At 35.9% G+C, this 18,295-nt stretch overlaps 1 protein-coding gene across 12 annotated transcripts in view; it reads right to left on the bottom strand.

Annotated features, from left to right (window-relative positions):
- Positions 1–14,814: 14,814 nt before the first annotated feature.
- Positions 14,815–18,295, bottom strand: part of ODR4 (odr-4 GPCR localization factor homolog) — a 44,118-nt gene continuing 40,637 nt past the window's right edge. For 9 of the 12 annotated variants that reach the window (XR_012430713.1, XR_012430723.1, XR_012430722.1 and 6 more), the window contains one exon: positions 14,815–17,175. Coding sequence is in view for 4 of the 12 variants with exons in the window: in XM_065538867.1 (XP_065394939.1) it covers positions 17,108–17,175 (68 nt within the window). In the remaining 8 variants the exon portion in view is untranslated. The remainder of the gene's footprint in view (positions 17,176–18,295) is intronic. The other 3 variants (XR_012430719.1, XR_012430717.1, XR_012430727.1) reach the window with 1 other exon arrangement.

Below are 18,295 nucleotides of genomic sequence, written 5' to 3'. Positions count from 1 at the left end.
AGAATCCATGCTGTGGAATAGTAGCTTTGTTGCACCAAATATAGCCAACATTTTTATGGTGTGTTATGTTACATAATTATTTCACATACATTGTCTCATCTGAATAACTACAAGACACAATTGCTCTATGAGGTAGGTAGAACAATGTTTTCAATATGTCCTCTTCAAGGATGACAAAATTGAAGTGTTTGTGGTTAGCTGACTTGTCCAGGTTATGCAGCTAGGAAGATACAGAGTTTAAATTTAACCTTGGACCTCTCATCCCTGGTTCCTATGCTTTTCACATCACAGCATACTTCTTACTGGCAATCATCAATGCAAAGAATGCATTAACAACAAAACTCAGGATTATCTAAGATTGGAAGATCTACCTTAATATATTTCAGGCCCATATATCAATTCTGCAGGAAAAAAGCAAAAACAAAAGAACAAAGTTACCTGAAATCCAGAGAAAGCTTCAGTTAAGTTCCACAACTCTAACAACTAATACAGTGTGTAGGACTCTGGCAGAGAGAACAAAGTAAAGTATACAGTAATCTCAGTTTTCAATTATGTATATTCATTATCTGGGCAATAGCATTTAAGGAAAACATTTAATATTATCTTTACTTGAGGCTCTCACCTGTAACAGCTGTCAAAGTCTGTTCATCTTTCAGGGATTTTTTTTCCACAGTATGAAAGAAAATGCTCCTAAAAATTAGTTTTTCATAAAATAAGGTGTTTCACCCTAGGCTATTTTATATCTTAGAGTGTTCACTCCCTGCTTCCAATAATTGAACACAGACTACCTTAATTTAAACATGTTCTATCAAAAACAGTAATTCATTTTTAAAGGTTTACATATATTCAATGCTAACAACATACAATTATCTCCCCTACAGGGTTCCTGTTATAACAAATTAGATGCACTTTCAATAGGCAATGATAATCACCACGAAATTGAACTTTCTGGGTAACTTGAATTACAGAGACTTACATAATAAACTGTGTAAGTCCCACAGAAGTTTAGAAGAATAAGGCCATGGCTCTACATTACATTTTTTATTAAAAATAAATACAGATGTCATTTTTGCCAATCATTGTCTCTCCAACTTATTTTTTCCCTTCTTCAAGCATTTCCGTAGAATGAGGATTTTTAATTTTCTTTTTTGTTGCTTTTGTTTTGGTAGGGAAATGGAGAGGACTTTTAAACCTCCATTTGGCTTTCCTTGAAGGAGCAGCAAGGAGTTTCTATTTGAAAACAGAGTTATTTTACCATTCTTTCCAGTTCCAGAGTAAGAATTTAAAAAGGCAATAATTCCAAACATAATAATAGTGACAAAAACCATAAACGATTTCAATTTAACAGTTATGAGGCATATATTGTTTAATTAGACTTTTTATAAACTCAGGTATTGGCTATTCAAAAGAGATACATACAAAACATAAGGATACAGAAAAGCAAAGTATAAAATGATGGAAAACCCATATCTAGCAAATACAATTCTTTAAGCAAGTATCAATTAATATCAGACAAATACATTTAAAGAGAAAAAGCATTATTAGATATAGAAATATATCTGACATACATAATGTAATATTACTTACATTATTACATAAGTATAAAATGGTACAGTACCACTAGGATGATCTAAAAATTTTAAACATATATATGGCTAATAAAATGTCATAGAATATACATGGTAAAAATTGATAGGTTACAAGAAAATAGTGGCAATCCACCACCAAAAATTTCAGTACAGTTCTTTCAACCTTTGCTAGATCGCATAACAAAAAAAATTAGTATCTACGTAGATATTAACCACAGAATTAACAAGCTTGATCTAAAGGACATATTTAAAACACCGCAACTGACCAGGTGCAGTAGCTCATGCCTATAATCCCAGCACTTTGGGAGGCCGAGGTGGGTGGATCACCTAAGGTCAGGAGTTCAAGACCAGCCCAGCAATATGGCAAAACCCGTCTCTACCGAAAATACAAAAATTCGCTGGGTGTGGTGGCGGGCACCTGTAATCCCAGATACTTGGAAGGCTGAGGCAGGAGAATTGCTTGAACCCGAGCTGCAGAGGTTGCAGTGAGCCAAGATCGTACCAGTGCACTCCAACCTGGACAACAGAGTGAGACTCCGTCTCAAAATAATAATAACAAAATAATAAAAATAAAGCACTGCAACTAATAATTAGTAAAGTAGCCACTTTTCCCCCTCCAACACACAAGGAACATTTTCAAAAGTTAATAATGAACTAGGACACCGTAAGACAAATTACTCTTTAGGACCACAATGCAATTAAGTAGAAATTAATAACATATATGTATTTACTATTAATCACAAATACACATACATCTAAATAACTTCTGTGTCAAGGAATAAATTATACTGGGAATCTAAAATTCTTAAAACTTAAGAAGAATAACTGTATTTTATATCAAAACTTTGGAATATCAAGAAAATATTACTATTAAAAACATAAATTACAAAAGAAGAAAGACTTAAAACAAATAGCCTGAGTTTCCAACTGAGAAAATAAAGCAAGCCCACAAAGTAGAAAAATAAGGAAATAAGTACATGCAGAAATTAATATAATATAATATAATATAATATAATACAAATTTTATAGATAGAATTCACATGCCAAAAATTGGTTCTTTAATAAGATTTGAAAAAAATCTGGCCGGGTGCGATAGCTCACGCCTGTCACCCCAGCACTTTGGGAGGCCAAGGTGGACGGATCATGAGGTCAAGAGTTCGAGACCAGCCTGACCAACAGGGTGAAACCTCATATCTGCTAAAAATACAAAAATTAGCCTAGTGTGTTGCCATGCTACTGGTGTGTTGCCAGTAGTCTCAGCTACTCGAGAGGCTGAGGCAGGAGAATTGCTTGAACTCGGGAAGTGGGGGTTGCAGTGAGCTGAGACCACGCCATTGCACTCTAGCCTGGGTGACAGTGAGACTCCGTCTCAAAAAAAATTAAAAATAAAAATAATCATAATAAAAACTTCCAGATTCACTGCAGGGGGTGTGGTGGCTATGAGAAAAGCATAAATAAACAACATTTAAAAATTTTTTAAAACTCATGCTTAGATAGAGCTGAGATAAAAAAGATACAAAATATTATGAGCAACTTAATGCCAACAAATTTGGAAACAAAAAAATCAATAGATTTCTAGAAAAATACAATTTACCAGAATTGAGTTAAGACAGATAGAAAGTCTGAATAGCCCTGTAACCAGCAAAGAAACCAGAACAGTAATTAACAAAATATTACTCCCCACAAAAAAACCACAGGGCCTAGATGTATTTATAAGTTAATTCTATCAATATGAAAAGAAACATTACTTTACACAGGCTTTTTCAGAGAACAGAGAAGGAGAATAATTATCAACTCATTTTATTAAACTTGTATAATCTTTGTACCAAAACTGGACAAGGGCAGTATGAGAAGGGAAAATTACAGGCTAATATTGCTATAAGTATGGAAACAAAAAAAAATTAAATATTAGCAAGTCAAATCCAACAGTGTATGTAAAAGAGAAAACATGATCAAGTTGGATTTCTCCCTGGAATATAAGGTTGGATACATAAAGCTCATAGCTCGTAGCTATAGGTTATGTTCCTACTGTAGCCTTAATGTCTTTAGTTGCTGGCATCAATACCTAGGTCCCTTCCCACCTCCAAGCCATTTAGGAGAAGCTACCCAAACTTGTTCCAACTGCAATAATTACTCACTTAGGCTGAATGAGTCAAATCCTTTATTAGAACGAGAATCCAGCCTCCTCAAAAACTCTGAAATTGAACCCACTATGACTCTTAATCTTGCATTAATCACAGTCAATATCTAAAATATAAGCCCCCTACCAACTTTTCCCACTCCCTACTTTCTGCCCACTCCCAGCTTGCCCTTTGCTTTAATAATCTACTACAGCATCCCCATGAAAGTCTGTGCTTCCTTGCTCTCTGAAATCAGAATTTCCCTCTATTTTCAACCTTTTTTCCAAGAATTCCTTCCACATCTTTGCCATTACTGAAACCTGCCTCTTCAAAGAGGGCACACTTTCTCTTTATAGCTTGCAAGTGGTGATTGTGTACTATTTCAGAATTCAAATATCATTAGTGACACTCTCCCTTACCCCAGATTATTCTTCTCATTGGCTTCCATAAAAATACTACATATCTTTTAGGCTCATGTTATTTGTATGTATCACTTTTTTCCATCCTTGCAACTGACAAATATTGACCTTCTAATTATTGTACTTTTCTGCTTAAGTTTTGTGGTCATCATTAGCCTAAATTTCTAAGACCTTCTTTAATTTCAACTCATCTGTCTATTAGACAATCCTCCCAAATATTGCTCTTCATTTTTTCTATTCTTGAATCTGAGAAGACAAGGATTGCTAGGGGAAGAATACACAACTTATTCATTAGTGATTACTAACCTCAAAAGGAGTTTTACCACTCTCTGGCAATTCCACGATATTTCTGTGGTCAACTCGATATACCATTCTTTGCAATACTTCTTACAAATCTTTATTTTCATCATCCTTCACTCTAGGAAGATGACCTTGACAATTTTATAGAAATCTAAGGCATCAGATGAGATTATCTTCAACTTTTCACCAGCACACCTACAAGTTCGTATATATTTACACCTATTTTCTTCCCCCTCTGAGCTATTATGCTAGAAGGGGTGTTCCTTCTCTAAAGGCCAAGAGCCACCTGTACTTTAGAGTCTATCCTCTCCCACATTCCAAAAATCTTACATTTATGTTTTCTTAGTTGTGTACAGTCATCTGTCTTGTTTCTACACACTTAATTGTTCCCTTTCATCAGTATGTTTTCCCTTAATCTGTATATGTACAGTAATCTTTAGGCTTAGAAAATGACTTTCCTGAACATTTTTCTGAATGGTTAAAAAAAAAAAAAAGGAGGGAGGGCATGATAGAAATGAAAGTACTTTGCAAACAGTAAAGCACTATTTATTGAGAGTTAGTGTAATGTTAGAATTTGTTCCCACTTAAAGATCAAAGGAATTAACTGACTTCGCAAGGTTTTATTATTTTTCTTTTGGCAGATATAGGAATATAACTCAATTCTCCATAATTATTAGCTATTTATAATTAAAAACTAGAAAATATTTTTAATAGTGCTAACTTGAAAGCACGGAAAAAATCTATTAAAATTATGTTGGTTATTTTTGTTTAGACATAGAAATTGCAGTCTAACATCTTAGCTTATTGACATTCAGAATTTTAATCATGGGGGTAGGCGTCTGGTGTTTCTACAACTAAATTGGATTTGCCTAAAATAGAATCTAAGACCTGATTAAACTACCTTCATCCCTATCATTAAGTTCCTCTTCACCATTCTGTAAACAAAAAATCTCCTCAACAAATTGAACAAGTTGAATAAAGGATAGTTTTCTAAAATATCAAGCCTTTTTAATTAAGGATTTTTTTACAGTGCTATTTTGGGATCAGAAGTTCCATAGTATAGTACAAAATCTAGCTTCATTTAATGGTGTTAAGTAAATAAAATACCTATAAAATATTTTTACAAAGATGAAAAAAGAAGGAATAATGTTTCTGATGATTGAGATAAAGATAACAGTTATTTACCCAAATATCTACTCTATGCATCCTTGTGAATAATAATCAAAGTCTATTTCTATTATATTAATAAAATTTGAATCTATTTAACAAATCTTTGCCCTTACAATACAAACTGTTATAAAAATCCAATGAAGTAATGAATCTGAAACACTTTCAAAATGGCAAAAACAAACGACTGTAACTTCTAACTCTACTTTCATCCTTTGTTCTTAACAAATAATAAATCAATACCTATTAACATATTAATTTATGTTTTAATATGTTATAAATTTTATGAGACCTCATTGACCACCTTTGATTAATATTCATTAATAGACTTGATATTTCCAACATAATTATTTATTAGGTTAAAGTCAGAAATCAAGAACAATTTACCAGATATTTATTGTGCATTGGCTAATTTATATTTAGACAAATCTTTTAGGTAAGAGCCAGCAAACATAACGACATTATATTACAATAGGGCTTGATTATTCCTAACTATATTGGTGATGTAGTCATGAACCTATTGACTATTGAGGATTGTAGGGGTAGGTAAAAGACATTTTATTTGTCCCCAGAATTGTCACAGTGAAAAAGAGGAAGACAGAGGCACTATAAAAGACAGACTGTGATAAGAGTCATATGTGGATTATTTTTTGTGTAATAACTATTTCCTTAGGGAACTCTTTTGTCTCTTCTTTCTCCTAAAGTTTACAGGCATATCTTATTTTATTGTAGTTGGCTTTATTGCACTTCACATATACTGCAATTTTTAGGAATAGAAAGTTTTTGACAACCCTGCCTCAAGCAAGTCTATCGTAATTTTTCCAACAGCATATGCTCATTTTCTGTCTATGTATCACAAATTGGTAACTCTTGTAATAATTCAAACTTCTTCATTTACATGATATCTTTTTTTTTTTTTCTTGAGATAGAGTCTCATTGTGTCACCCAGGCTGGAATGCAGTGGCACAATCATGGCTTACTACAGTCTTGGCCTCCCAGGCTTAGGTGGTCCTCCCACCTCAGCCTCCCAAGTAGCTGGGACTACAGGCATATGTCAACCATACCCAGTTAATTTTTGTTTGTTTGGTGGTGGTGTTTTTGTAGAGACGAGGTTTCATCATGTTGCCTAGGCTGGTCTTGAACTCCCAGGCTCAAGTGATTTACTCACCAAAGTGCTCGGATTATAGGAATGAGCCACCATGCCCAGCCTCATTATAACTGTTACAGTGATCTGTGATCAGTGACTTTGATGTTACTATTATAATTGTTTTGGGGCTCCATGAACCATGCCCATATAAGAGGGCAAACTTAATTGATAAAATTCTGTGTGTTCTGATTACTCAACCACTCAGTCGTTTCCCTGTCTTTCTCCCTATCCCTATTCTCTGAAACAATATTATTATTACTAGGCCGGTTGATAACCCTACAATGGTCTCTAAGTGTCCAAGTGAAAGAAAGAGTTACATGTCTCTCACTTTAAACCAAAAGCTAGAAATGATTAAGCTAAATGAGGAAGGCATGTCGAAAGACAAGACAGGCTGAAAGCTAAGCCTCTTGCAACAAAGAGCCAAGTTGTGAGTGCAAAGGAAAAGTTCTTGAAAGAAATTAAAAGTGCTACTCCGGTGAACATATGAATAAGTGAAATAGCCTTATTGCTTATATGGAGAAAGTTTGAGTGGTTTAGATAGATCAAACCAGTCACAACATTCCCTTAAGACAAAGCCTAGTCCAGAGCAAGGCCCTAACTCTCTTTGATTCCATGAAGACTAAGAGACGTGAGGAAGCAGAAGAAGTTTGAAGCTAGCAGAAGTTGGTTCATGGGGTTTAAGGAGAGAAGCTATCTCAATAACATAAAAGTGCAAGGTGAAACAGCAAGTACTGATGTAGAAGCTGCAGCAAGTTATCCAGAAGATCTAAGTAAGATAACCAATGAAGGGGGCTAAACAATAGATTTTCAACATAGATGAAAGTCTTCTATTGGAAGAAGATCCCATCTACTTTCATAGCTAGAAAGGAGAAGTCAATGCCTGACTTCAAAGCTTCAATGGATAGACGGACTCTTGTTTTAGGGGCCAATGCACCTGGTGACTTTAAGTTGAAGCCAAAGCTCCTTTGCCATTCCGAAAATCCTAGGGCCCTTAAGGATTATGCAAAATCGACTCTGTCCATGCTCTATCAATGAAAAGTAAAGCTTGGATGATAGCACGTCTGCTGTCCTCATATTTTACTGAATAGTTTAAGCCCACTGTTGAGACCTAATGCTCAGAAAATGATTCCTTTCAAAATATTATTGCAAGAGCTCTTATGGAGATATGCAAAGAGATTAATGTTTGTTTCATACCTACGAATATAACATCCATTCTTCAGCCCATGGTTCAAGAAGTAATTCTGACTTTCAAGTTTTATTATTTAAGAAATACATTTTGTAAGGTGATAGCTGCCAATGATAATGATTCCTCTGATGGATCTGGACAAACTAAATTGAAAATACTTTGGAAAAACTTAATCGTTCTACGTCATTAAGAATATTTGAACTCATGGAAGCAGGTCAAAATATCAACATTAACAGGAGTTTGGAACAATTTTATTCCAATCCTCATGAATGACTGAGGGGTTCAAGACTTCAGTGGAAGAAGTAATTACAGATGTGGTAGAATTAGCAAAAGAACTAGAACTAGAAGTGGAGGCTAAAGATGTGACTGAATTGGTGCGATATCATGATAAAACTTGAATGAATGAGGAGTTGTTTCTTAAGGATGAGCAAAGAAACTGGCTTCTGGAGATAGAATCTACTCCCAGCAAGGATGCTATGAACACTGTTGAAATAACAACAAAGGATTCAGAATAACACACAAACTTAGTTGATAAAGAAGCCATAGGGTTTGAGGGGACTGACTCCAATTCTGAAAGTTTTACTGTGGGTAAAATGCTATCAAACAGCATCACCCGCTACAGAAAAATCTTTAATGAAAAGAAGAGTCAATTGATGTGGCAAATGTCATTGTCTTTTTTAAGAAATTGCCATGGCCACCCCAACCTTCAGCAACCACCACCCTAATCAGTCAACAGCCATCAATATCAAGGCAAAACCTTCCACCATCAAAAAGATTATGATTTGCTGAAACGTCAGATGATTGCCACTTTTTTTTTTTAGCAGCAAAGTATTTTTAAATTAAGGTATATACATTGTTATTTAGACATAATGCTATTGTGCACTTACTAGACTACAGTATAAAAGTAATTTTATATGCACTGAGAAAACAAAACAAATTGTGACTTGATTATGATAGCTTAGTATTGGTGGTCTGGGACCCTGCCCACAATATCTCTGAGGTATGATTGTATTTTCAATCTTCTTTTTTTTTGACATATACTAAAAATGTGTAGTTACAAATCTCCATTAATGACTGCCATCAATTCTTTCTCTCTCTACAAGCATGTGCCACTTCCCCAATGAGATATGGGCTACTTTTTCCCCTTCTATGGAAACTGGGCTGGACCTGTGTTTGCTTTGACCAGTAGAACGCAAAGAGTGACGTTCTGGGACTTCTGAGAAGACCAGGCCTTAAGAGGACTAACGGTTTCCACTTCTTTCATCTCTGAACACTGAATCTTGGAACACTCCCTTTTGGAATCTAATCACCATGCTGTGGGAAGCCAAGCTCTTTGGAAAAATCACATGAAGGAAAATCAGATAAACTGTCAACCATGTGGATGAACTGTCTTGGATATCATGGCCTTTAGATAACTGAATATCCCACCCAGCATCATGTGGAGCAGGGCCACCCAACTGGGTCAGTTAAGCTCTATCTATACAAAGAGTCATGAGTTAACAAAATGATTGGTTTAAGCCACTAAGTTTTGAGCTTGTTTGTTGTGTAGCAAAAGATAACTGAAATAGAAACTGGTAGCTAGAAATAGGGTGCCACTGGGTCAAACCCAAAACTTATGTAGCCTCAACTTTGGAATTGAACAGGAAATGCAGACAGTGGTGGCTAGAAGATCAAAGAGAAAACAGGAGGGCAACACTTTCCTTTGCAGTAATGTGAAAGGTAGAACTAATAAGCTCATGGCAATTGCTAAAGGGAAAGCATAACCTAATAAATTTGTGAATCTATCCAAGGAGACTTCCAGGCAAACATTGAAAATGCCACCTGACTACTTCTAGCTGCCTATCATCAAATAGGAGAAGAGAAAAATAAACTAAATAAGAAACTGTTCAGTTTTGGAGCAAAATTTATAGAATATATAAAGCATGTAGAACATCTTTTCCAGCCAGCAAGAGGTTCTCAAGGAAGAAATCACCTTACGGCAAAGATCAAATCAAGAATTGTTAGTAAACCATAGAATTAGGATAATTTAGGATCAATGGTGCATCTGTAATATCCTTTAAGGTTTCAGAAATATTTAAGCCAGTGCTTCATAGACCTCTTAGCTAGACAAAAACACTTCTAAGAATCTTATGAGCACATTTTGTAGATCACTCTGCTTGATAATGAGTATCTAAGACTGTTAAAGGTGCTGTTCCTCAACATCTCTCAGTTCAAATTGGAGAGAGGCCTGTCTTAAAGAGACGAGTATGGATTTTGTCTAATGGAGCAGATTATAATTCAATTCAAAGGGAACACAAGATGTTTTAAAATGAATTACATCAGCTTATACTAAAAGACAGAGACAGTTCAAATTGAAGAGTCTTCTGGGCCTTCAGCGTCCCCAAATCAGGAAGTGGTTTGAGAAGGCTACTCAGCTTCAAACACAAAGCCATTTCTCATGGAAAAGAATGACTCAGAGCAAAGTCGAGATCTTACAGGGAAGAACCAAGAGCTGAGAACCACTCTCAGGTAGAATTAGGCCCTAACTGACATACATTCTCTGCTCCCAGAATCATAATTAGACGTGCCCAATTGGAGTTCAGAATTGCTATGAACCATTCACTGCTATGTACCTCTCATTTTTCCTCTTTTTTAAACAAGAGTGTATATTCCCTGACTCACCATTGTAGGCTGGGTGAATATGAGAAAGAAAACTTGTCTAGGTGAATATGGGAAAGAAAACACATCTTCAGATTGAGAGAAACTGTAGTAAAGGCACCTCATATGTAACTGAAACTGGTTTAGATGATGAGATTCTGGGTCTTGAGCTTGAACCTGATGTCATATTGAGATGAGACTTTAAGGTTTCCTGGGAGATGGTGAAATAATTTTCCATCAGGAACATAAATTACTATGACCAGGGGGTACATTATAACTACCAAATATTTCTGCCGTTTCTTTCTTGCTCATGTATGCATGTCCCTTTCTCATCAAAAAAGGATTTGTTTGCTTTTTTTTTTTTCCCTTCTTCAATCTAGGCTGGCCCTGTGGGTTACTTTGACCAATACAATGTGGTGAAAATAATGTTCTGGGACTTCCAAGCTAAGGCCCCAAGAGGACTTAGCTTCTACTTTCCTCTTCTTGAAATGCTTATACTTGGGGTGCTGCTTCTTGGATCCCAGCCATAAATGATAGCAAGCCCAGCCACCACGACTGGAAGAACTCCAAGTCCCATGGAGAAGCCACATAAACTGAGGTGTGGCAGCTGAATTCCCAGCTGATAGCCACCATTAACTGCCAGTCATGTGCATGAGTATCTCAGATGTTTCAAGCCCAGTCCAGCCCCTAGATAACTGCAGCTAAAGTCACCATCATGTGGAGCGAAACCACCCAGCTGATTCCTATGAACTCACAGCAATTATGAGGCAAGTGAAATGGTTATTTTAAGCTAATTAAGTTTGAGGGTGGTTTGTTAGTAACAGACAACCCCCCAAAATTCATGTTAGTGCCATTAAGTAAATGAAATGAAGATCAAGAAACCCATTACTCAAGAACCAAAGTATCACTAATATTGTTTTATGTATTCATGTGTTACACCTTGCCACTATCCTGAATTTTATGACTCTTGTCAAAGTTTATCACAAATATACATATTCCTACATAATACACTTTAGGTTTCTTTTACAGCTTTATAAAAACTGTAGCATACTGTACGTAGACTCCTGAGACTTGCTTTATCATTTTTACAATTACTCTAGGTTGTTGCATGTAGGTCATCCTCCCTACTAAACAAAATTACAAAACCCCTAATTTATTTTTTGTTGTCAGTGGTCATTTGAGTGGTTAAAAACAGAGCTGCCACGAGCACTCTTGAGGTACACAGGTCCAAGAATTTCTCGAAGGCATTTATGTAAACGTAGACTGGTTAGGGTATGTGAATGCTTAACGCTAAGAGAGAGTGCCAAATTGCTTTCTGAGGAGCCTATCAGTTCAAAATCCTACCTGCAGCGTGAAAAACTGAGGCCCATCATCTTTATTGGTATTGTCATATCCTTTAATTTTTCAATCTATTGAATGCAAAATATTATTCATTATGGTTTTAATTAGCCAATCACTTAAGAGGTAAAACATCTTTTCATGTGTTCAGCCACATCCTCTGAAAATACCTGGTTTGTCTTTTGCTTATTTTTCTATAGGACAGTGATAAATAGAAGTGGTGGTCGGGTGCAGTGGCTCACGCCTGTAATCCCAGCACTTTAGGAGGCCGAGGCAGGCGGATTACCTCAGGTCGGGAGTTCAAGACCAGCCTGGACAACTTGGTGAAACCCTGTCTCTACTAAAAATATAAAAATTAGTCGGGTGTGGGAGCAGACACCTGTAATCCCAGCTACTTGGGAGGCTGAGGCGAGAGAATCGCTTGAACCCGGGAGGTGGAGATTGCAGTGAGCCGAGATCACGCAACTGCACTCCAGCCTGGGCGACAGAGCGAGACTCCATTTAAAAAAAAAAAAAAAAAAGCACAAGAAGTGGTGATAATAGCCACCCTTATGTTCCTGATTTTCAAAGTATACAACTTGGTCATGATGCAGTTTTAGTATGTCAACGTTTATTAATAGTGCTTTTGACTTTACAAGTATAAGTGCTATTAGCCTGTAATTTTCTTTTCTCCTACTGAATGTCTCTGATTTTAGAATCAGTAAGTTGTATCAACCTCACACAATATGCTGGCAAGTATTCCCTCATTAGCTATTTTTGTCTGAAAGAGCTTGTATAAAATGTTGGAATTTTACCCCCCTTGAAAGAGGGGTAAAACTTACCTGTAAACCTGTGCCAGGTCTTGTCAAAAAGTTAATTATTGTTTACTATTCAACCTATGAATAAGTATATTCAGCTTTTCTATTTCTTCTTGAGCCAATTTAAGTAAATTGCAATTTTCTGGAGTTTGGTCTATTTTGTCTAAGTTTTCAAATACATTAGCATTAAGATGTTCCTGGTAGTCACTTTTTCATCCCTGCTTTATCAATGGATTCAGACCGCTTTTTCAATCTTCACATTGTTTGTGTCCCATTTCATCGTGTTCAATTATGCCACTTTTACTGTTTTGTCATGAAAACAACTTTGACATGTAATTCTTTATCATTTTCTAATTCATTGATTTATTCCCTTGCCTGTATGTTCTTGCTTCTACATTGCTTTTACTATTTTCTAAGTTACACATCTAGTCTTTTCCCTTAAGCATTTAAAGCCACTTCCCTCAAAGTGCTGTTTTAGCTGTAATACCCAATTAAAAATATATATATATATATTACTTGTAACTAGGTTTCAAGTATTTCCTTTTTCCTTTGTGATGATTTAAACATGTAAATGTAAGACTTTAAAAAATTTAACCTTTATTACTGACCTCCACTGGCTTCTGATTATCCATTTAATACCAATTATTTGATGTTTTGTAACTTGCTTATGCCTAAAATACATGGTCAATTTTTGCTAATATACAATGCTTAAGAAAAATATTCTCTGTTTAATACATTGTTCTAAATATTTATTGACTCAATATTAAGAATGCTTTCACTAATTCTTTATCATTAGTTAGTTGTTGAAATCTCCCATTGTTGTTCAATTTGTTGCTTCAGCCCTATAGTTGGCTTCAGTTCATACATTTTGAGGCCATTTCATATGGTAAAGGCACACTGAAAATTGTTATATATACCTAGTAAATTGATCCTTTAACTATTTTTAATGGACTTCTCAATCTTTAATATCATAAATCTAATTATTTTAATATCACTAAAGCTACACGTTTTTAGTATTTACCTACTTCATTTTTAAAAAATATTTACTTTCAGGCCGGGCGCGGTGGCTCAAGCCTGTAATCCCAGCACTTTGGGAGGCCGAGACGGGCGGATCACGAGGTCGGGAGATCGAGACCATCCTGGCTAACATGGTGAAACCCCGTCTCTACTAAAAAATACAAAAAACTAGCCGGGCGAGGTGGCGGGCGCCTGTAGTCCCAGCTACTCGGGAGGCTGAGGCAGGAGAATGGCGTAAACCCGGGAGGCGGAGCTTGCAGTGAGCTGAGATCCGGCCACTGCACTCCAGCCTGGGCGGCAGAGCGAGACTCCGTCTCAAAAAAAAAAAAAAAATATATATATATATTTACTTTCAACCTCCTCATGTCTAATATTTTAGGTGTTTTAAAAAGCCTAGTTGGGTTTTTAAAAAAATCTGACCAATGCTATCATTTAATCGGGTAATTGTCTATTCATAATTAATATTAGACTTGTTATCATTATCTTACTTTCTAACTTCACTCCCCCACCTCCATTATTTCTTCCTTTATTTGTACTAGGTTATTGCATACCTATTCTGTATTTTAAAGTTCTTTTCCTTTGGAATGATTCATCCCCTATCTTTTTTTTTCTTTGAGATGGGGTCTCACTCTGTCACCCACACTGGAGTGCAGTGGCACGATCTCGGCTCACTGCAACTGTCACCTCCCCGGTTCAAGTGATTCTCGCACCTCACCCTCCAGAGTAGCTGGGATTACAGGCACCTGCCATCACGCCCGGCTAATTTTTGTGTATTTTGGTAGAACGGGGTTTCACCATGTTGGCCAGGCTGGTCTCAAACTCCTGACCCCAAGTGATCTGCCCGCCTCAGTCTCCCAAAATGCTGATTATAGGTGTGAGCCACAGTGCCTGGCCAATCCCCTATCTATTCTTGTGGCAGTCACCCCTGAACTCTGATTACATATATTTATTATAACATAGTCAATTTTAAGGTTAAACAGTATCTTAACCAGTTTTCTGAATAAAAGAACCTCAGAACCCTCTAATTCCAATCACCCTTCTGCCAGCCAACCGCTATTATCCAGTTTTTCAATTATATCCTTATTTAAAAATTCCAATTAATGTTGCATAACGTTTATTTAGTTTTACATTTGTTCACAATTTCTTATAAACACTTTTCATTATAATTGTTTTATCCAAACAGTTTAAATTTACTTATGCTAGTTTTTCAATTTCAGATCATCCTTTTAGAATCATTTTCCTTCTTGAAGATCATCCTTTTGTAGTCTCTTTCCTGAAGTTCTGCTGAGGATAACATCTGTTTTTCATCTCAGCCTGTGTTTGTTTCAGTTTCACTTGCTGCAAATTCTAAGCTAACAGTTTTTCTCAGAAGTCTACCCTCTTTTGGGTATATTGTTGCTGTTAGGAAGCCTACTAAGTATTTGACTGTCTTGCCTTCACTGATGATGATCTTTTTCTCCCCATGGTTGCTTTTAAAATTTTCTCTTTGGTATCTTATCATTTACAATACCTTGAGTCTAGGCCTGGATTTTATTTAAATATATGTTTGGTATATATTGTGCTTTCTGAAGCTATGAATTCATGTTTTTCCAACAAATTTGGAAAATTGTTTTATCTTTCCAAGTACGCCTTTCCTTCATTCTCTAAATTCTCTCCTTCTAGTACTCCTAGTCTTTATAATTCTTCCCTCCAACTCTCTTAACTTTCTAATGTTTTCTAGCTCCTTCTTTCTCCTCACTGCTCACTGGGTAATTTTAGATCCAGCTTATAGTTCACTTGTCTCTTCAGCTGAGTCTAATAAAATATTCACCATGTCTGAGGGCTTTTTTCTTATTTCAATAAATATTTCTCATTTCTAGGAATTCTATTTGTTTCTTTTTCAGATCTGCCTGTGGTTCCAACTTCATTTCTTATGTTGGTGATGAAACCTTGAAGAACTGAGTTCAATGTTTATTTTTTCTACAGCTTCCTTGTCATGCTAGTTTGTTTCAACTTGTGCCTGTGATCTCTAGTCATAATATAATACTACTTGATAACAATCTATAGGAATCTTGGAACTAAATTAGGAATGTTTCCCTCTTGCCTCTGCCAGGAGCTACAGCACTACAAACTGAGGGCCACTGAACCTTCTTTAACTGTCCTCTCTAGGGCAGCATCTCAGATTCAGATGTCTTCTTGTTTCTGATTTGAGGCAAACTGAATATGGCAGTGTTGCTATTGGTATCTGCCACCCAGACAAGCATAGTCCACTTGTATGGTCAATACAGTATTCATGACTCCTAACTTAAAATGCATCCATTTCTTGTGGCAGAGGAAAGGCAGAAGTATAGAAGTATGGTTCTTGAAAGTTCTCCTACTTCCTGTGAACCTATTCAAAAGCAGATTTTATTCAGGATCTAGTTGTTTTATAATATCTGGTCTAACATACCTGCTGGAAGCAAAGTCTTATTTTGTATATTAAGTATACTAAAACAGTTATATAGTAACCTGAGAAAGCACATATTTTATGTCATTTCTTACTAATGGGACCTCTCTGGAAAGGTTCCCTACCCCTTGATCAGAACAAAACACACAGTATATAGGAACTGAGTGCACGTCAGAAAACTCCTAGAAGATGAGCTTATCATAAGGTTGTTGTTTCACTTGGTAGAAATTTCTCCTAGTGCTCTATTACTAAGACATTGCATCAACATTGACTGTTCAAATTACTATTTTTTTTTACTTTTTAAATTTACTTATTTATTTTAGAGACAACGTCTCATTTTGTCACCCAGGCTGGAGTACAGTAGTGCGATCATAGCTTGCTGCGGCCTCAAACTCCTGGGCTCAAGTGATCTTCCCGCTTCAGCCTCCAAGTAGTTCCAAGTAGTTGGGACTAGAGCTGCATGCCACCATGTCCAGCTAATTTTTTTTTTTTTCCAGTAGAGACAGAATCTCATTATGTCATCCAGGCTGGTCTCCAACTCCCTCCTAGCCCCAGTTGATCCTCCTGCCTCAGCCTCCCAAAGCATTGAGATTATAGGTGTGAGCCACCATGCCTCTGTTCAACTTTTTAATGTCCTGATTAATATGTGATTCAGATTAGTAAGACTAAAATCTTGATCATATCCCATCATTTTGAACCTTTTAAAAAATAGATAATAATGATTTGTTACATGCAGCTTCCATCTAGATGCATAACTTTATTTCTGGAAATGTGGGCCACCTACAATGTAAAGCAGACTAAACAAGGCAGCTTGTGATTTCATTTTAATCAGAAACACATCAAATAGGCATCATGGCAGCAGATCTGGCTGCTACTGTTTTAAATACAGATGGATTAACATCTTTATTATTCATAATTATCTGTCAATGTTCTCTGGATGATCAAGAAACTCTTTGTGCCTCACCCTAATCACTGAAGTAATGAAAGGAGATACCAGCAGCAAGCACTGCAACTGTAAATGCTGCAATCACACCTAAAAGTAAAACAAACACAGAACAAATGAAAATGGAATGAGCAAAAGAAAGGCCAAACTAATCCTAGGCTCTGAAATGTGGGTAACTGATGGGCCTAAAAAACAACAATACACAAACACACAAACACACAATCTTACATACACATACATATGTATATACTAAAAGGCAGCAACATCTTAGAGAAAAATATAGTCATAAGTTGAAAAACTAGACTTCGAATGTTGGACAAAGTATCTTTCTTGCACAAATGTGCACTGAGACGTATCTAAGAGAAAAAATAACAAACACTTTAAAGGGCTTATATAAATATTTTTATTGGCATACCAGCTGTCTTATGCTACTTAGGTTAAAAAAAAAAAGGCAGTTCCAGTAGGCAGCAGTTCTCAACCATTATAATGTAAAGCCACTTGTGTAACTTGTGTAGCTTGTGTAGCTACTGAAAACTGCAGAAGTCCATGTTCAACCATTATAAAATCTAAGAATTAGTATGTCTAAGTTGTAACTTTTATTTTTTCCTGATTATAGTAAGCTAAAGAAAGAAACTGGCCATAGTAGTCCAGACAGACAGACACACACATGTACAAAAAAATTAATTAAATTTATCTAATGAATGACAAGAACTACAATTAAATCTTCTGGCTCCTAACTCTCAGTCAGAAGTCTTAATACTTAGTATTTCTCAAATTGTTACCCCATTAAACAATAGTCTGCATGTTCCTTGTTCAAAAAGTCTGAAAATGTTAAAATAATTCTGCATTTCTTAGAGCCTTTAAAATATAAAAATACATTATAAAATTCCTGACTTGAATTTGACATTTTTTGTCATAGAACACACATCAAAATCTCCTGTGATACTAATTCTAGGAATACCAGTTTGTAAAACATTAGCCCTACTATACTAACTGATTCCCAAAACTCTGCATTTTTTTCTTTTAAGAATGTTTTAAAAATTAATAGGATGTGTCATCTTTGAGGGCACTTGGATGACAATGTATGAATTATAAATCTTTCTATCTCTAGGGCCTGGCACTTTCCATAATACCCAATAAATACTGTTAAGTCTAGCAATCTTAAGAAAGCGAAATGAAATACACAAATTTTAAAGTAACAAGAAAACTC

The sequence above is a fragment of the Macaca fascicularis genome, chromosome 1 (assembly GCF_037993035.2).
Source record: "Macaca fascicularis isolate 582-1 chromosome 1, T2T-MFA8v1.1".
NCBI lineage: Eukaryota > Metazoa > Chordata > Mammalia > Primates > Cercopithecidae > Macaca > Macaca fascicularis.
Note: the sequence above shows the minus strand (reverse complement) of the source record. Positions and strands in the feature narration are given on the sequence as shown.